Genomic DNA, 21,921 nt, shown 5'->3' on the forward strand with positions numbered 1-21,921 from the left:
GGTTCCCCACGCTAAAAACAGACACACACACAAAAACATGCAAAAAAAAGAGACACCAATTCAGCCATCCATCAAAACCAGTGTTACAGCAAAGCCAAATACCACAAAGCAAGTAAGCTGATTGAGGCACGCCAAATCTGTTTCACCAGCTTACATTCTTTCAAAATGGCCATCTCACTTCCAATATCACGGGCTTTTACTGTTCTTCATTCCCCTGGCTCAGACTGAGAGTTAGCAGGGCTTAGCTGGATGAAACACTCCAACAGCCCAGTTCTTCCCTGGAACCCACGGATATCTCTATTGCACAGACCCCCCCCCACAAACTCTCGTTACTTTATTAACTCGTTTCACATTATTTATTGTTTCATATCACAAAATTAGAATTGTCACCATGTAAACTTCAGCCATGTACAGTTTAAAAAAAGCAATCTGATCTACCAAACTGAGTTATAAAAAATATTTAACCCAAATAAAACCTTTTTAAAGGAGCAAACTGGACTAAAGAGTTTTACGTGCAGGAAACCTGCAGGAAGAGAATAATTGTCAATTGTTGGCTCGCTCTTTCAAATGTTTTAATAAACATGATACTAAAAGGTTTTCAGATAATGGATTTAACCCTGGACTTGTGGTAAAATGGTCTGTTTTTCTCTCACACACTACTTCTTTCTGCTGTGTTGTGTGAACAGCAAATATCCTGTTGGTCCGGGCTGCAGCCTGCTGGTGCTGCTCTATCTGCTCTGGGATCGATCCGGCTCCGAGCCGAAGCCGCCCATTCATCTCAGTGCCATAAATTGTGATTAGTGCTGACTACAGCACTGCAGGGCGATGGGCTGATAGGCCTGATAGCCTCAGAAAGGTTGGGTTGGACACTCAACAGGAAGGCAGCTGCCACAGTACACTGTGTTTCTTCCTTCCCATTTTCTACAGTTTGTTTTTCTTTTCTTTCACTGACAATTCTTAGTTGCTGTGTTTCTTCACTTTAAATTCTTATCGGCTCTACTGCCATTACACCCCTTTATCTTACCATCTCCAGCTGTATATTGAGCTAATTTCAAACTGTCTCTTTCTTTCTCTGCACTTTATCTCTCATTATTTCAAAACCTGACAAGTGCTGGTGTGCTGCACACAAACTACAGAGCAGAAGTCAAACTTAAATGCCACTGTTGTCACTTTTTGCCTTTTTTCGTATCCTGCAGGTTACATTGAAATGATGGGATCCACATACAGAGTGTCTCTGAGTAATGTGACCGCCTCCGTCAGCCAGTCTCTAAACTTGTCAGAAGTGAGTTCAGATTCAGGAACTTGACAGAAAGAGAGGGTAGAAAACAGAGAGCTGCTTTGTTTCAGGAAAAACGGCTTCCATTCATTCAAAATGGGTTATAAATAAAACTATTTTAGCAAAGTTTGCATGAGGAGACTGTACGATACAAAGTTCTTCACACCTTCTGTGCATCAAAACCTTGTAAAAGGAAAGTTATTAATATTTTGCTGGAAATACAGCCGGTGGGAAAGAAAAAATCAACATTTTGCTAATGCATTTCAGTTTTTGCTTATTCTTCATTACTAGAGTTACGAAGAAAAATAATATGAATAATAAATGTGTCGTTCAGTTAGAATGTCGTTAACTATTGGGGTGGTCTGACTCTCAGCTCCCAATGCTAAGGCCCTGGTGGAAATCCCAGCTGTGTGGAGTTTGCATGTCATCCTGCATGTGTGGGTTTCCAGAAATGTGTTTCACAGGTTAATTGAAAATTCTCTGTTGTTCCTTTGGTGTGAATGTGAGTGTGTGGAGTTGTGTGACCTTGCAGTGGACGCAAAACTGTTCAGGGTGAACCCTGCCTGTGCTCCACCGTAGATGGGATAGGCTCCAGTTGCCGTGTGACTTAATTGGAATTAGTGGGTATAAGAGATGGATGGGTGGATTGTATTCATTGTAAATTAACAGCCCCAAGAAAAAGTAAGAACATCTTATAAGTTTAAATTTGTTGTTTTCATCTATTAGTTAGTACATACTACTTTTATCCCGTGTAATAATTCTCAGCTATAAACACACTTTTGTTTTTACATCACCACTTTGGTTTCTTGTTTTGTTTTTATTTCTTTTTCTATATTGGATTTTATTCATATGCCATTTATGTTTCATCATGTTAGGTGAGGGGGGGTCAGAAGGGTTGAGGGCATTCAGTGTGTTTTTTTAATTTCAGTTTTAATAGTTTTGAGTCACTTTGTGTTAAAGTTGTTTGAAAAGTGATGGATAAATAAAGTTTGATTGGATCAATAGCCAGGTGCTTATGGCACAGATAAAGTAGAGGAGGCTTGCAATGTGGCATTAAGCCCCCTTGACCAATAGGAATGAAGGGATTCCAATAAAAGACTGATTCTTTTTCCTCTCTCCAAAAAAAGAATACATTTTCTCATTTAAACTAAACAATGATGTCGACATTAAAAGATGAACATTCACCCCAGAAGAATCACAGATTGAGCTCTTTATCAAACTGCCTTTAGTAACCTCTGTGTACAAGTGCATTGCACTAAACTCCACTGGTGGTACTTTTATTTTCAGCCCTGCTTAATCACAGAGCTACATGCTACTGTCTCAGCAGCTGGAGTGAACGACAGGAGCTTCTATGCAGCAGAGTGTGAAATGCTACAACAGGAAACAGGAATATCAATGACCGATGCTGGCTTTAGATAAACCAGATCATTAGGAAAGAAAAGAAAAAAGAACAAAAATGTTCATTTTTACAACCAACTTTAACTTGTATAAAAAAACAAAGAACCAAAACAAACTGATACAGTACATTTTTTTGTAAAAGTGCATAGAATGTGAAAACCTATGATGTTAAAGGACCGTAGTCGAGTTTACAGTGACAGCTGCAAAAAAAAAACTGTGATTCTTTTGTATAAAAACTAAATACACATTCCTGTAAAGCCTAAATCGTTTAGCGTTAGACAGTCCCTCTCTGCATAAACACAGAGGAAAAAATAACTGATATTGGATCAATATTCCCACAGATCAATGAGAACTGAACCACTGTGAGATCTTAGTGAGTGTCGGAGATGCTGACCTGCGTCTCCCGGACGTTCTCCACGGTGAAGTTGAACCAGACTCTGAAGCGAGGGTTGCAGGTGTCCGGCCGGATGAAGAGGTCAAACTCAAAATCATTGATGTAGTCAACGCGGCCCAAGTTTCCTGCGGACAAAACGAAGCCTTTTGCATTAGCATGTTGGTTATGATTGATTATCATTGTTACCATTTCTAAAAAGTCATCCAACAAAAGGTCAAAGCCTTGTTGAATGCTATTTTCACCAAGTAGATTACAGCTGATGCTCTTATCTGATCTAACATATCAGATAAGAGCATTACATATGAAACACATGTTGTCACATATGAAACACAATATTCACTCATATGAATTAAGCCCCTAGTCTTCCAAAGTGAATAATCAAATTAATCAACTGTAAAGTGTTCTGATTATTTCACCTCTTCTTAAAACAGCAGATTTTAGGACAAACTTTAAGCAAAATGAGCAGATAATTACATTACATTTAACTGAATTTTTAAAGTGCAATAACCCCGTATTTGAGACCAGAAAACTTTTTTATTATGCAAACTGTGACTTAAAAAACGTAATACAAACTATGCAGCTGCTCAAGAGTCCGGTTTGTTAGAAAACCGAGCAGACCACAAGCCTCAGCCTCCCGTACAACTCCACATCGGTACATCAGGGCGCTGTTGACCACCTGGTGACAGGTAACACCGCGGCAGCAGGAGCTGCACACAGCCACATGGCTGATTACAAACAGATGGCCGTTCTACCACAATGTCAAACCAGATCCCTCTCCTTATGCCAATGCATAGCTAATCCACACTTCAACTTGCTACACACACATACACTCCACTTAGTGTCACCTGATCGACCAGCAGCGTTATTTCATTACTCTACAGGAGTGAAAAAAAGTACTGAGGAAATAGAATGTCAAAGACAGTCAAACTCGCTACACCAAATTCACACCAACATATAAACCAGAACACAAAAAAAACTGATCGTGCAAAGAAAAAAAAACAGCTTTATTGAAAAAACAAATCTAAAAATAAGTCAGACAACATTGGCAGTGACAGAATATAAACTGATAGTCAAATATTAATAGCAATGTTTTGGTTATTTAACCTGTTTTAGGATAAGAAAAAAAACAGATTTAATTTTTCGAATGCATACTTCAACCTTTTTATTCATGTATTTATACATGTTATGTTTACTAACATGTTACCAACATCTAAATTCAAATATTTGTTATAAATATGTGTAGTTTACAAACTGAAGGGATAGTTTGTGAACTAAATATTTAATTTTATAAAATTAAAGATTTGTTTGCAGATTAAATATTTAGATCTGACCTTAATTTGCATTTCCATAACTAAATATTGTTTATAGATTGGTTTGGAGCGGAATATTTAGCTAAAAAACTAAATATTTAGCTAGCATGCAGATGAACTGGCCAATAAGCGGAAACAGCCTACCAAAATAAAAATAAAATAAAATAAAAACTGGGTTTTGCGCCATCGCTGATCTTTTTCTCGCCAGACATCATCCATGTGTGTCCTTGTGCTATGTTGATCAAGACATGTCCAACCTGCTGGCAGAAATCGCTGGACGAGCAGTTTATGGTCCGGGATGGTGATGGTAGTGGCACGCTTCTAGACTTTACAACAGTAAACAGTCCACCTCTGGCACCAGTCAAAAAAAATTTAAAAAGTCGCGATCAAATTGAGGGTGCCAGGGAGGCGGCAAGAATAGCCGTTAAAACAGTTCGTCCAATGGCCAGCAGATTGCATGGTCACCGGTTCAAGTACCGGCTGGGGGACCTGAAACAGAACATCAGTGGGGGACCTTTCTGTGTTGAGTTTGCATGTTCTCCCCATGCATGCGTGTGTTTTCTCCAGGGACTCCGGCTTCCTCCCACCGTCCAAGTACATGCTTAATAGGTTCAATGGTTACTCTAAATTAGGGGTCCCCAAATCCAGGCCTCAAGGGCCGGTGTCCTGCATGTTTTCAACCAACCTGCCATTGAAGCTCCTTATTGGCTAAACACACCTGATCCAGGTAATCAACAGCAGACAAAGCAGGATTTCTGGAAAACCAGCAGGAGGTCGTCTCTCGAGGCGGGATTTGGGGACCACTGCAAAGTGTCGATCGGTGTAAATGTGAGTGTGCGTGTGTGTGTGTGTGTGTGTGTGTGTGTGTGTGGGTGTGGGTGTGTGTGTGTGTGTGTGTGCGTGTGTGGGTGTGTGTGTGTGTGTGTGTATGTGTGTGTGACCCTGCGGCAGACTGGCCACCTGTCCAGGAGTCCCCTGCCTGGGATAGACTCCGGCAGCCCCGTGACCCCAAAAGGGGCAAAACGGAAGAAGATGAAAATGTACAGAGCTTTGTTCAATGTTATTTTTGTGTTAAAGTATGCTATAACTAAAGTTGATGATGATCATGATAAAATGAATTGATATTTTCTGTGCAAATTAATGTTTGTGCTTTAAAAAAGTTTATTAATTTCAATAAGCCAAGAAGAGGGTCTTTTTATAGGAGACATGGTCTACTATCACTTGCTTCTTACGTCCCTTTAACTCTTCACTTAAACACCAAAGGACATTCCTGTAACATGACCTGTTGTAAGTCACGAGGAATCTAACACAGGTATTCAGCACATGCATAAACCAGACATTTGCAGAGGTTATAGGAAGGATCAACCCAGCAACAGACAGTAGCCATGGGTGACTGGGTTATTGAGTCTGATCCTGGAGGGCCTGTCGTGAGGGATGGCCGCAGCCTCGAGGTTAGAATTACACGTTCAGCCTGCAGAACAGCAAGGATATGACACGCCATTGATCCCAGTTTTAATTTTATGGTTGCTACCTCTAGATTCAAACGGTTTGGTGGCTCAAAGCGTGACCCTTTTAATCAACCCTATATCATTTTGCATTTAGCTAACATTAAAGCGTGGTTGATTATTTCTGAAATGGTCATGCACAGCATTAAAGATAAACCAGACGATGATGACATTAATAATACTGAATATGTTTGGTATCTAAAAGACAAACACTAGACCAGATTTTTCCCCAGATGTTCCTTTTTTAATAGAACAGATGTTTCATACAAGAGTTTGTAATGAACTCTCTCCAAACACAAGACAATAATAATAATAATAACAATGATCTTGAGCTTTAAGATGCTTCCTAAATTCCTTCTCAGTATCAACTCTTCATACACTCGTCTTTACTTGTGTGTTGGCTGGTTATGATGTATACCCACTTGTAGCCTTAGGTAAGATTTAAAGCCTTAGTCACCTGTACAGGTGCTGTAACGCAGGTGTTTGGGTTGTCTGAGCCTGTGGATGGTAGTGAAGAGGAGTGAGCGCATCTTAAGAGGAGCACAGGTGTGTCTGGCAGTTCCCTAGATGCTAATATGGCCACTTCAAAGGGCGTCATGAAAATGGAACTATTGTCAGATGTGCGGTAAGTGTATGCTGTAGTAAGGTGCCCTCATGCCACACTAGTCGTTAATACTGTGCGCATACTGGCCACTTTGATGCCGCACAAACGCTGCATTCATGGGGTGTGCATCAGATACGTAATGGCCCGAAGGACGCCTGTAGGATGCTCAAACTGCAGGCGTCCTATGGGGACTCATGGATACTCAGGTGTCCGTAAGATGCCTGCAGTTTGTGTGTGCATCGTCAGCATCCTACGGGTCCTACGTAAGTGCCTGTAGGGTGCCCAAACAAACTACAACCTAATTGTTTGTAATTTGCTCATTTCAAGTCAGGCTGCGTGCACTTATTGTGTAAACAGCACTCACAAGCTCCTTGCACTAGATTTAGGGGGGGTTTGAAAAACTGAAAAATCCATTAGATACACCCTTACTTACCTTTGCACTTTGTATGTGTTCACTACGCCCTTTCGCCTGTAGCATGCCCGTAGAAAGGGTGTGTGAACTTTTTTGCGCTACGGGCTTGCCGTGCAGTCTACGACATTGATATTTTGTGTAAGCCACCTGCATGCCCCATACTGGTTTGACCATTATCTGTCATCAGGCAGACGGTATCCACCCATAAGGGCAGTTATGACTAAGGCTTTAGCTGCATGTAGGAATTAACAAATTAATTTCCAAGACAGAATAATATCTGCTTTTTATGAAGAACTTTACACATTATGTCCTTTAAGAGACTACCAAAAATCCATGACTTTCCCTGAATGTGTTCATCTTTCTTCCACTGTCTACTATGCTAACGATCATTGTCCGACTGGTCTTTCTCTTGATTAGTGAAGGTGGAAATCACCAAAGAGCGTTTCCTGGATACTGAAAGTGTTGGCACAATGCATATGTTACATGCATCATTACTCAGGGCTTTGAACAAGTACAGAGGGTGCAAACTAGTCAAGTGACAAGACAGTGTTTCACATACCGACTCCCTGAGTAGTAATGTATGTTTCCTGTTTGGTTTATATACATATATATATATATGTGTGTGTCTGTGCGTGCGTGCGTGCTTGTGTGCACATTTGTGACTGGGAGAGAGGAGAGTGCTGAAGAGCGAAAAGATACTGGCTAATGTAATCCCATTATGGAGGTACAAGAGGGAGCAGTCACAGTGCTCAGCCCACACAATGGGCCGTCCTGCAGCCTGTAGCTATCCACTGGATGGATGATTTCTGCCATGCAGATAGATCATCATACAGCAGCAGCAGGCCTGTTTGCCTCAGGCCTGAGGTGGAACTCACACACACAGCCAGCCATTAGGATAGTGATAGGCAGTTGTTTCAAAATGAAATCGGCCGTACACTTGCAATGCTTCCTACTTAGCAGACGCATAGGCTGTCACGCCATAAATCGTACAAATTTTACAGTCGCACACAGATTTTTAATGACACAATTTATCCATTATATGGACGAGACAGAATGCGTCAGCTGTAAATGTATTATGTTGTTTGTTTTACCCATGCCAAATTCAACAGCCTGTGGAGGATGCTTTGCTGTATGAACCGATCAAAGTAACTGTCTCTGTTCATCAGATAATCATGATGGAATCGAATGCAAGACTGTCTACTTCATTTCCATCTGCTAAACAAATATGGTCATTTATTAGGAAAATGAAAATCCTTAAGAATCTTTTAGACTAAAATGGTGACAGGTGCCCTTTACAGTGGAACACGATTGATGAGTGTTTTCATAGCCTGCTTTGGCTCATATTGAAGTAGTTTTTATGACAACTTTTTGCAGATTACATCTGCATTTGTAAATAGTTCTTAAAAGTAGATATCTAATCGTAAGTGCTGTCTAATAATGTGACAGAATGTAGACAAAGAAAGAAAAAAAAATAGACCAAGACATAGGAACCCAGAATTGTAGCCACAAGCTAGGGTCTCAGTGTGCCGGTCCCAAGCCCAGATAAATGCAGAGGCTTTTGTCAGAGAAGGGCATCCCATGTAACATTTTATGGTTTTGACAAACCAAATATGCAATTTTGACCTATGATATCCAGTGACCACCATCAGTGCTGTTAACTGACAGGTGCTGGTGGAATTGGGACTACTGTTGGTTGAAGAAGGAAGACTTGTTTGTAGGAATAGAGTGTTGGACTGAAATTAGGGACCTTGACTGTTGGAATACATTGGTGAAAGGTTGCTGAGTCTGGAGCTGCCAGGCAAGAGGTCTAGAGGAAGACCAAAGAGGAGGTTTATGGATGCAGAGAACGAAGACATGAAAGGTAGCTGGTGTTTGAGGAGAGGATGCAGAAGACATGATTAGATGGAGGAAGCTGATTCGCTATGGTGACCCCTGAAAGAAAAGGCCAAAAGGAAAAGAAGAAGAAGAAATAGGAACTCAGAAGCTTAGAGTTAAAGTAAAAAGGTTAAAAGGCTTAATGCTTATCATTAAAAAATATAGATGAGCACAGGAACCACAAACAAGCAGCAAGTCAGAACAACTACAAAACAAGGCATGTTAAACTAGGAGGATAATACATTAGAATTAGGATATTCCAGCGTGAAAAAGTGTAGATCTTCAAATCTTGGTCTAATTTCCTTTTTACTGTTAGAAGACTGCATATCAACTAATCAGAATAAGCAAAAATATAGAAGAAAAAATTCAGAAAAAAATTCAGGTTCAGAAAATGTTAAAATTATTTAGTTTGAGACGTATCTGTGAAGGAACTTGTTAATGCAGGATACCATGTAATGCCATTATCTGGTCAATGCCATACCAGTAAACGTTCTCAAAAAGGGTCACCTTAACTTGGTTTTCTAGGTTGAAGACATTTCGAGGCGTATTTGTGGTTGTGAGGCCCTACGTCAAGGTTTACCCCGCCTTTACCCCACTGCATGACCCCAAAATGAATTCAGTGGTTTCAGAATCGGTGGATGGATGTTTCAAGACAAAATATCTTAAAGGATTTAGTCTAGATAACACTTTTTAAAACGTTTCTGCGACCATCTAGAAACTTGTTGCTACATGCTGCTTCATGGTTTTACCCCCACTTTCTATAATCACTCTTCTATCCCCCTCTCTCCAACATCCCTCTCTCTTCTTCCCTCCTTTCCCTTTCCTTCTGGTCCAACACAAAAGATTTTCAATACGATTAAAATGAATAAAGATTGGCCTCGATTACAAAAGGGGTTTATTCAGACATACCTCTGATTTGTCTGAAGATTCAAAACCCCTGTTGTTTAAGTAAAATATGTCCAACACAAGAGGTCGTCAGCTCTCATCTGTTTGCTCAGCTGTTAAAAAATTAAAAACCAAATAAAAAACCTTTCTGAGAATTTGAGTTGAAGTGCAATAAAAAGTTAAAGTTAAAGGCCCATTATCTGTCACATACGGAGCCCGTGTCCTGACATTAAGATATAAAAATATATCTTGTTCCCACAGATTAATATCTTGTTCCCACAGGTTATTATGTCGTTCGCACGAAATACTATTCCGTTCCCACAAGATAATATTGCGTTCCCTCAAAATACTATTCCGTTCCCTCGAAATGATTAACTCGTGCGAACGCAATAATTATGTCGTTCGAACGCAATAATTAATCCGTGCGAACGCAGTAATTATTCACGTCATAAGTCATTCACGCGGATATGCTCTCTGTACGCCGGCAAAACTAAGCCGCTTTCAGGGGTAACTTCCGTGTCTCTGTGACCCATATTCGCTCAAAAAAGGAACATGAAAAACAAAAATGATCACTTTAATACTGTCTCAATGAATATAAGAAAAATATCAAAAGATTTATGATAACTAGGCTGCTTTGTCATACGATAGCTCCTGCTAGGCTACCACTACCTCCGCCGCAGAACTCTTTGATGTATGCCGGCATTTGGGCAACTGGCTGGTCTGTTGACAGACAGACAGCTGATATTGTAGTTTAGGGTCGAATAGGAATAATAATATTCAGGACTTGTCTTTTATTAACTTTAGCAGTCAGTTGCTTTACATTCGAAGGCTATAAGGATACATGCTAACTGACTAGCCGATCATTGATCCTGTTATTAATTTACGACATAGATTTACAGCAGATACCTTCACATTTCTGTCTGTGTGTGTCTCATTACATTGCATTGAAGACACGGAGGATGTTTAGAGAACAGATTTATTTATTTTAAAAAGCACAGAAGCATCCATCGTATTCAGGTTCACATCATCTGGTACGCCCTCCGGTCATCTTGCTGCAAAAGCTGCTTCCTGCCTCTACTTCCGTGTCTCTGTGAGCATTCAATAGGGGTAAAAATAAAAGCAAGAATGGTCGATCTGTTATCGTCTCGATGAAAATCTGAAAAATATCATATTAAGCTGGCTGCTTCGCCTAAAGCACTTACCTTTAGCTCGTAGCATAACAACAATAGCAGTACGTCACGTTTCCCAGCATGTTCAGCGGCCAATACATTCCTATTCGACCCTAAACTACAATATCAGCTGTCTGACAACAGACCAGCCAGTTGCCCAAATGCCGGCATACATCAAAGAGCTCTGCGGCGGCGCTAGTAGTAGCCTAGCAGGAGCTATCGTATGACAAAGCAGCCTAGTTATCATAAATCTTTTGATATTTTTCTTATATTCATTGAGAGAGTATTAAAGTGATCATTTTTGTTTTTCATGTTCCTTTTTTGAACGAATATGGGTCACAGAGACACGGAAGTTACCGCTGAAAGCGGCTTAGTTTTGCCGGCGTACAGAGAGCATATCCACGTGTATGACTTATGACGTGAATAATTACTGCGTTCGAACGGATTAATTATTGCGTTCGAACGACATAATTATTGCGTTCGCACGAATTAATCATTTCGAGGGAACGGAATAGTATTTTGAGGGAACGGAATAGTATTTTGAGGGAACGAAATAGTATCTTGTGGGAACGGAATAGTATTTCGTGCGAACGACATAATAACCTGTGGGAACAAGATATTAATCTGTGGGAACAATATATATTTTTATATCTTAATGTCAGGACACGGGCTCCGTAGTCACACACCTCGGTGTGTGAAATTTGTTCTCCGCATTTGACCCATCACTTGTGGGAGCAGTGAGCTGCAGACACAGCCCCGCTCGACGATCATTTGTTGGATTAACCCCCCAATCCAACCCCTTAATTGTGAGTGTCAAGCAGGGAGGCATTGGGTCCCATTTTTAAAGTCTTTGGTATGACTCGGCCTGGACAGTGCCAACTCCAAAAGTTGGCATTCCCGCATTTCACAATTAAAAAAGAAAAGCTCACAGAACTTTATCACAGTAATGAACTGCAACTTAGATATATAGGTACAGACAACTCGATAAATAATGTTGAAGTGTACAGCCACATTTAACTTCTTAAAAAGAAAAATCTTGTATTTTTACCCTGTATCTACTACCCTGTATCTACTTTCTTGAAAGAAACTAAACTTTCCAAACATTTGTGAACTAGAAATAAGTCTTTGGATCTATAAAATCGAAACAAAACAAAAAAAAAAAAAGAAAAACAGTTCTGCCTCGGTTTCATGTCCACCCAGTGGCAACAATTTTTCTGACTTTCTGACTTTTCTGAATTAAGCTATTAAACTGCAAGTCCTGGAATAGACTGTATAAAAACTGGGCCAGCAAAATTTTCACAAACAGACACCCACATAAAATATGATATGCAATCATTTGTTCTGGCTTAGAACAGACTGCAGCAGTGTTAAAAAATAAATAAATAAATAAAAGCCAAAAGATTACAAAGACTTCCTCCTCTCTGCTGTGGCCAGTCAAGCGCCTTTTTTACTTATGTTTTTTTTCTGTGTACCATTCCATTATTGGAAAACACGCCAGTTTTTTTCCCCCCGGCTGAGGAGGAATCCTGGACACAGAAGAGGGGGGACTGATAAAGACAGAATTGATTCCAGCCAGCAGCAGAGACAGCGACAGTGAGTGGTTGAATTTAGTCCTAGAGCTGGGTTTACACTCCCCTTCTACTTCTGCTCTAAAGGCAAGTTGTAACCAAAGCTGCCTCAGTCCCCTGCTTTATCACAAAGCTTCTCCCCTGACGCCTTATCACATTATCGTCTTCTGGCAAGATTAAAGAGGTCACTTTAAACTTTTGAAAATGTGACCACTTATAAAGAATATTTCGCCAGTGTTTGGCACCAGTGTGTGAATGTGTGTGTAGAGCTGTGACGGTGTGGGATTTTTGATCACCGCTGTGATGAACCAGCAGGGGGCGCCCCCCCCCCCCCCCCCCAAAATCCCACAGCGGCCGCGTCGCAAATGAATACAATTACAACGTAGTATTCTTTATAACAGTAACAACTAACCTATCTAACTAATGAACTAACCATATATGTGTTGTAGAATGAGGATGTGTATGTGCTGCTGAAACTGCGCGTGTGTGTGTGTAAGTAGAGTGAGCGCGTGCAGCATATAGGGAGTGAAGGAGAACAGTAATAAAAGGTTTCCCCCAGAAACCCTTGAAGTCTGAACACAGGACTAGCAGAAAAAGTAAATTATCAGCAATGATGAATGTGTTTAATGTGTTTATTATAGTTCCAATCACGCACCATATGCAGAAAAAATTGTCAAAAAAAAAAAAAAGTGCAGTGATGTGGTGATGAGGTCATCACCGCGATGGTGCGGTTATCGTCACACCCCTGTGTGTGTGTGAATGTGTGTGTTACTGGGTGAATGGGTCTGTGATTTTAAAGCACTTTGGGCCTTGTAGGTAGAAAAGCGCCATATAAGCATACGCCATTTACACCATAGAGACCAACATAGGCCTTACTCACGTGCATCTGTAAGGGGGTAGACCCGTATGGGTACTGTAGGTTTTTGGGTTGTCCGGGCCCCTGGAGGGTCATTGAGCGGAGCGGCTGCATGTTAGGGGCAGTGCAGGTGTGTCTTGCAGGCGTGTCTTGCAGTTACTCTGAGACCTGTACGGCCATCTCAAGGGACTATATAACGACAGAGTGTACCATTGTCATGCATTGCAGAGTATTTGCAGGGATAATGTAAGGGTTCTGTAGTTTAGTTTGTTCTGAGTTGCCCTTTGTCAGTCTGTGACAGATAAAGTAAGTTACATACACTTTTGACGTACAGGCCAAGCAGTCTGAGCAGTCTACAACCTTTGTATTTGGTGCGGGTCACTCCTGTGGGACAGCGGGGAGCACTGGGGTGGTCAGGCCTTAGTCACCCCATGTCTAAGTCACTCTTGGAGAACATACTTTAAAATGAAATAGGTTCAAGTAATTTCTTTTCAAAGACACATTTAAAAATGTAAAACAAAAAAGGTAAAAAATGTCCCTTAAATATGCAGCCTCTACTTTTTAAAGTCGTCCTATGACAAGGTTAACGTTTCCAGTGGGGATTTCAGCGGCGCAATTTGGTACCCGTCTGAACCGAACAGTAGCCAGGACGGGTCCTGTTGTGCGAAGGCGGGTACACCCTGGACAGTCTGTCGTAGGGACAACGAGCTGGAGCTGGAACAATCACTATACCGGCTCCTTGCTTCCCGCTTGGTCCTCCTGAGCTTTATGATATTTTCTCTTATTTTCATCAGGGCAATAATAAAAAAGGTCCCCTAATTCTATTTTTACCCTCTCTGGTTAATGCAGGACAGCAAGCCTTCAAACTCGGTCAGAATGAGAACATGAATGTGAAGAACACAATTGGGACTTTGAAAATAAAATGTTTTTTTTTCATATTTATTCTCTTTCATAAGAAGAATGCCAAACATATTCATGAGTTGTGTTGTGTACATGTGGACATTTTTGTATGTGAACATTTTTGGAGGAAACAGGTTTGTTTATAACATTTGAGTATGTGTGTGTGGACAAGCCCTGCCCCTTCTAGATTTGTATTACATCTGAACTTGACCGTAATAATTATAAACATCCAGCAACTTGTTGCTCTATGCTGCATCATGGCTTTACCCCCCTTCATGGCATCACAGGTTGCAGGACAGCGCCTGAACACCAACCTCAATTGTTTGTTTTGTCTTATCTCCCAGACCAGGGGGGTATTCCAGAAAGCATGTTTAAACTCCCCTGACTTTAAGCCTGAACTCTGGCTGAAATCCGCCTGAACTTGCTTACTCTGGGTATGTCGGTTCCAAAAGACCGGATATGAGTTGGCATAATTACACTCGACTTGGTAACCCTGGGTTAATGCACGTGCACAGCAAGTACATAAAAACATTCTCAATGGATCGCAGATCCCGAGTCACCATGGAAACACGTGGAGAACAAAAGAGAGCGCTGTAATTCAGTGAGACGGAGTCTGAGATTTTAATGACGGCAAATGAAGATTATACACCATCATCAAAATAAAGAGTTTCTGCTTGGAGAAACAGAACGGACAAAGTAAATGCAAGAGTTTCTGATCTTATTATCAAATACATTGTGATGTATATTTATACAACTTATAAAACTTAAATGAATTGATTCATTTGGTAACAAGTAATTAAGTAAAATTTATTCAACCTAATTTCTTACGTCTATCAAACTCAAGATTTACTTTTACAACTCAAATTTACATATCAATCTAACTAAATGTCACATTAGTCCAATTCAATTAAATGTTTTTCCATCTTAATTTATTGTACTTCTTGAAGTCTCATATGTCTAAGTTAGAGGCTGCAGATATTCTTATTTTTATACAATTAAAATAAATGATACAATGTGGATTTACAATATATATCATGCTTTAAATTATCATGAGTCTGACTGTCACTTCAATACATATTCCACACAATTGCAATAGTGGTGCTAAATAACCTCATCATCCTCTCCCTCCCTCTCACTCATGGGCAGAATTAAAAAATGTAATTCAAAGAATTAAACATAACAGGGTAAAATAACTCAGCAAAACACAGTACAGCTACAACTACACATATTTAGACAAAAACCTACACTTTCAAACCCAAATCTGTCCAGACAGGCAAAGGGAATGGTATCCCACAATTCCTTGCGGTGCCGATCTAACAGCAGCACCAAAGTTACACCTACTTAATTGAATCAATTTGAATGAAAGGAAAATAAATGTCTGATAACTATGATAACGTGTTGTTTTTAAATTGACTGAACTCAAAAAAATTATTCATCTTAACTGAAGCAAATAATAAAGTTAAATCAAAGTAAAAAGTTTATCTTTCCAACATCCATATATGGTCTTATCACCCTCTCCTGGTGGAAAAATTATTATCTGAGCTTCTTCATCCACTAAATCATCTTCAAATGGACACGCCATGCTGCTTCACCTCTCTGAAAACAAACAAACTTTCAACTAAACCTGCTCCAGACCAGGTTATGTTCAGAGCATGAGTTGCTAACTAAGCATTCCCTGAAACATACCTCCATTTTTGGAACCGAAAGCTGAGGTTATCCACTTCCTTAGTCTCATAATTACCATGGTAACTCACATAACCTGCTTTCTGGAATACCCTCCAGTAGCAGTTTATAGTTTTCAGTGGACACATACAGGCAAACACATCATTCATATTTCATATTTTGTTTAATTCTAACTTGGTTTTAAACAGAATCTTAATCATCATCTAAGTTTCCCTCCACAAACAGCCAAACCAGAGCAATGTCCACATCAGCATACCTATACACAGGAAACAAGAAGCGACATCACATGTCAGTTATGTTTGGGGGTTTTTTGTTTTGTTTTTTGCTTTGTTTCCCTTTTTGTCTAATTGGTTTTGTTTCAAACCTATTTCTGTATTTCAATTGTTAATATATGTATATTTTTTGTTAAATATCTGTAATTTGGGAGCTATGTTTAAGAATCCTCCAGGTTACAAGGCAGGAATTTGTTTTAAATGTTTGGTTAATTGGCCAGTGGGAGGGGCTAAACCTTTCTGAGACGAGAACTTTTCCCAGTTGGGAGAAAGCCATCTTGGCTGCAGTGGTGGCAACAGGCTATCCCAGAATCAGTCGACTTCTTTCTTTGATTATTTTTTTTTGGGATCAATAAAATCCCACTGTTTGGTATTTGGAGTCTGCTGGCTTGGTCATCGTATTTTAGAGGGATTTCTTTATTCACTGCTAAGAAGAACACCCGCACAACTACTTCTAGTTTGAATCCATTTTACCCACAGAAACTTAGAATAATAATAAACGGAAACAAAATTCTAATCTCAAAAAAGTCTTTCTTTAGGATTCCTACAGCCACATAGGAATAGATTTTTTGAAATATCATCCAGAGATAGTTTTGAGAATTATCTCAATCCATATAAAAGATGAAAGTAGGCAATGAGGGGGGGACAAAATATCATATCAATACGAGTACATCTATGCTCCAGTGAGCTCCTTGTTTCAATATAGATGAAAAAGGCTGGGCCTGAGGACACCGGTGAGAAATGCAGGCAGTCTGCACATATCTGATGATGCTGAGGACGGCCTGCACATTTTAAAAAGAACACATTTCCTATCAAGTCTTTTGTAATTGTACTTTTTCTTTTAATCCAAAAGGCCCAGAGCCAGACTTGGATGCTCTATCTGAAACGACTGGTGTGGTAATGAAACATCGTAACACATTCAAACTAGGACTGTCTTAATTGTGTTATCAATCTCATCCAGACAGTGGTTTAGCCACACACCTATAGACATGCTACTGTCAGACCTTCTGCATTAGCTTTGGGAAGTCAACCATGAGAAACTGCAGTCTTTGGATCCATTCTTGAGCATAAAATGAGCTCTTCTATCCTGGGTTTGGATTGTCTTTGCCACATAACTTTCTGTCTGCCCACCCGTTTCTCACACCACTCATCTATGTCTTTATCTTTTTCTTTTGGAGTGCTCCATGTGATGGCGGCGACTTCTGAGCAAGTCTGTTCCGGTTTCATGCTGTCTTTTAACAAGTTAATTATGTTGAGCCCTACAAAGACTGAAAACAGAGAGATGAGGAGGCAGTAATGGCAGATACAAAACTGTCCAGGTCAGCTCTTTGTTGTGTTATCTGGTTTGTGTCGTCCTCTGAAAGTTTTCTCCCTTTCCCCATCGTTCACCCATCCCTCCTTCCTTTCCTCTCATCCTCACAGCAGCTCCTGTGGTGGACAAGAGAGGAAAAGAGTTTGGAGATAAAGTGCAGGGGGCTGAGGAGTCCTTCAGCAGCCTAAAGCAAAGAGAAGGTCAACAGGCCTGCTAAGAAGGGCTGTTATTATCTTGGTTACATGTTATCAGAGAGCTTGCAGTAGTGTTTATTTACAGTTATTGCTCCCTCTGGGTGCACACTTTAACGCCTGGGGCTGATTGCTCTGTAATGAGTTCAGAAACACAGGGAGCCGGTGCGAGGAAAGAAGTGAAGCAGGAGAGGCACGCACTCACTAGCTAAAAACCAACAGGAAAGGAAATGAAAGAAGCAGAAAGATGCTGGTTACAACAAATCTGACAGAAACCCTAACGTGTTGAGCTAAACACCAGACATGTCCTTCCACTGAAAATAGATGTGATCATTAAAAAGAAAAAAGGGCTCCCACTGGTTGTAGCTTCCCAAATAAGGCAGATGAAATTAACTCGATGTGGCAGTAAATGGAAGCTGACCTGAAAGTAGTCAAACTTGTTCAAACAAATCAGTCGCACTCACGAAATCTGCTGGAATTTACTCAGTCAAAGGTGCATCGTCTTAAAATAATTTGCTTGCCCTTTCAAGGTTTTCTGTGAGTGTGTGCATGTGTGAGCGTGTGTTTGTGCGACTGCATTTGTGTGTGTCTTGATTAGCTTAGTTGATATAAATTGAGAGATGAAGTAGAAAGGTCAAACAAGAACAGAGGATGTCTCAAAATCCCAGGTCAAGTTTCTTTTACTGTTACAAACGAAATTCTCACGGAGGAGTTCATTACTATCGATGACATCAACTAGCTGTGGTTGCGTCTGAATTTGAAGACACTATTTTTCCACTTCACCCCTCTCCCCTTGGAGGGATAAATGTAGGGGTAGGTAGAAGCCGTAGTGGATGTAGGGGCAGAGATCCCGATTTAGCCCCTGAATCACGCAAGGAGCCCGTTTGTGCTGTTCACATGATAAGCCTGCACTCCTTTTGTCCAGCCTTACTGGTAGAAATGAGTAAATTAGACGGAGTGTAGTTTGTGTTGGCGTCCTATGAGCATCCTACGGGCACTTATGTTTCATCTGCACGCCCCGTGCATGCATGATTCGCACAAGGACAGTATGGAGCCAGTACTCGCACCTTAATAACGACTATAGTGGGGCGTGAAGACAGCATCCCCTGTACACCATAAGTGCCCGCAACTTATCCTAGCCTTAGCCTTCACGATGCACTAACCACACGCATGACAATGCTACGTTCCATTTTCATGACGTCCCTTGAGGTGACCATACACGCCACAAGGAAACTGCAAGACACACCAGCGCTCCCCTTAAGATGAGGCCATTCTTCTCTACAAACTTAAAAATCCAAAATAGGTTCTTATATACCATATAGAGGTCACCACCCCCACCCCACCGTCTATACGGGTGCATGTGACCAAGGCTTTAAAGACAACCAAGAAATGGAAATTATCCAAAAAGAACTAAAATTCCATCAATTAATTTCATTCAGAAAATTTGGTATAAAAAAAAATCAATGCTTCTGAAGTCAACCACCCTACAACTTAAAATGTAAAGAAAAAATAAATATAACATAATGATTAAATGTTTGATTTTTAGACTATACTTTAAGAGTAACTGCACTCACCTTCATCCCTTTTTAATCCACCAGACATGGAAGATTATGAGTTGTTATGAGCCATAATTAATCAATCCAATTTTCCATAATTCCTCAATCAAATGGAAAATAGAAATTGGGATGGACCTTCCATCTCAGTGGAAGGAGCCAGGAGAAGATTACCACATTAAATTTCCAACAGTAATGATTAAAAGAAAGCAAAAAGTCAAACATATTTGCATGATGGCACACAGCAGTAGGATCATTTTAACATATAGAAGTGATGCATAATGTAAATGACGAATAATTACTCCACCCTGAATTCTTCCAAAAGGATTTTCCTGCTAGTTTGTCACCCTTGACTGCTTGATATATATTCCGTACGTGAATTGATGTCATCAAACAATCCCTGGCACATCAATGAAGCTAATCTTACAGAGAGATTTTCACACAAAAAAAAGAAAATCAGCTAAATAAACACAGGCAGCTTGAGAAATACGAAGAGGCTAAAGCATTATGAATCCACACCTTTTTCCCAAAGTTGCTTCAGAAGAAAAATGAGATGTCTGCTCCGAGACTGTATTTATGGTGTCAGGAATTGCTTGGAAATAAATTACTGGATGAATCACAGCAGCTGGAGCCTTGCACCACTCATGAAATGAAGAAATCTAGTTGCAGTAATTTTAACTTATGATACACTCGTATCACGAAGCCAGAGGCGGACCATGAGTCAATGAGTGCTGATGTTCCAAAGACATTTAGAAAAGAAAAACAGCCTGGAGGGGGAGTTTAAAAACAACAAAGTTAAACCTGCCAGAGTTGCACCTCATCCATCACCACACATGAGGAACAACAACTCTGTTGTTTGTTTTATGAAAAGGCCATTTCCTGTAATATTAAGTATCTGAGTTGTCTCCTCCTCAACCTTTACAAATCTCACAGCCACACCCTGCGTACTGTTGATAATCAAACCCTTTCATTACTCAAAATTCTCAAAACAGCTTGATGCCGCCAGCATTTGGTGACATTTTAAGAAAATGAGGTAGTGACTGGATCTCCTGCGCACGCCTTCGTATCTGAGCCATCAACAATTAACGTACAAAACACAGACGCTGTTTGTACTTCTTTGTGGCATCGCTGACCAGCTCGACTGAGCCAATGTGTTCACTTGGTGATTAGACGTGACCATTTGCAACACGCCTGAATGTCATGGGAGATTATGGATCCTCGTTTCATGGAATAACTGTGAAGTCCTTTTTCCCATTTCATGACAGAATGACTGTTTGTGTTTACAAATGTTAGAATGACCTCCACCAACACCTTTTTGTCTGAAACCAGCTGTCAGGAATGACAGAGGATCAGAGAGCCGGAACAAGGCTTGTGGCAAAAAAAAAAAGAGAGACTTTAAAAGAAGAACTCAAACATTATATCATTCACCGAACCGTGAAGTAACATAACTAAAGAAATGACACAAAACAAAGGGCAGTGAAACAGAGAAACCAAACACTGACCAACCGGAAACCATAAACTTGAGAATCCACAGAAAAAAAGGATTTAACAAAAAAAACAATATTTAAATTCATAAAAAGCTGAAATATGTTGAATTTTATTAACAGCTGATTCAAGCCAAGTTCTTAAACATACTGCTGGGATGTTATAAAAATAATATTTACACACAGTTTAAAAACAAACAGGATATTTTTACACTGTTAAAACAGTATAAAAGGAAAAAAAGAAAAAAAAACATCTTAATGACTTCTTTCCAGGTCCAATTAATTTAATTCCATTGTATACTAATTATTGCCGGTTTAATAAGAGATTCATCTTTAACAATGTTCTGTGTTTTAATTCATCCCCCTTATCTTGTTTTTGACTTTCCCCAGACACAAATGGTCAACTTTAATTCTTTTTTAAGATGTTTCCTAAATAAATCATATTTTTCACTATGGGACTGAAAGCTTTTCCTTCATAAATATATGTAACTTTTCTTTTTTGCAAGCGTCATGGATGTGCCTGCTTTAGTTTGGCTGAGCCACACTGCTCCTCACACTTCACTTGCTCACAAAACTAATCCAGCTCTATCCAGGCTTTTCTAGAAGGTTTGGGGATTTAAAGGCTGATTGTATGTTTGTAGATTATGGTAAAATAGAGTCTACTGTCAAGATGCCTGCACATAAACAGTCCCTGTATCACTTTTATAGATAGCAAGTGTTCTTTTTAAATGTTAGCCTCCTTGATGGAAACTCACACTGAGGGTCAAGTATTTATCTTCCAAGCTACTTCACATGAAACAGCATAAAAAAGTAATAAAGATGACAATTTGTGTCTGGGGAAAGTCAAAGACAGGATAGGGAGGGATGACAAAACACATATTATTATTAAAGATTTGTCACTTATGGATACAAACAGCCAATAAATAACATAAACCATTGGCCTTGCCAAAAGTCCTATGCCTGCTCCAATTTATAAACATATTCTGCTCCTGACTCCTCAAGAAAGAGGAGGGAGGGAGGGAAATCCATTAGAAGAGGAAAACTGGAGAAGGCATTTCACAGAAACCCCTCTGCTGCTGAGGACATGTTAGACAGAGTAACCGCGAGAGCCTTTCAATACATCACATGTCAGGAGTGCTCTCAACATTTCAGACAAGGGGATCCTCCTTTGGGAAATTCACCTTAAGGTCTTTCCTATGTTCTTACCACCCAAAGACCACTACTGTGCAATAAACACTACCTGGTAGCCCACTGTTGAGGTAGATTTTTTTGTA

General features: G+C 40.0%; 1 protein-coding gene across 1 annotated transcript in view; it reads right to left on the reverse strand.

Annotated features, from left to right (window-relative positions):
* The window catches only part of agbl4 (ATP/GTP binding protein like 4), a gene marked incomplete in the record, with an annotated part of 251,965 nt that overhangs the window by 222,504 nt on the left and 7,540 nt on the right, over positions 1–21,921 (reverse strand). Inside the window, 1 exon segment of the mRNA XM_023954574.1 lies at positions 3,069–3,193. Coding sequence (XP_023810342.1) covers positions 3,069–3,193 — 125 coding nt within the window.

This window comes from Oryzias latipes, chromosome 4 (genome assembly GCF_002234675.1).
Source record: "Oryzias latipes chromosome 4, ASM223467v1".
NCBI lineage: Eukaryota > Metazoa > Chordata > Actinopteri > Beloniformes > Adrianichthyidae > Oryzias > Oryzias latipes.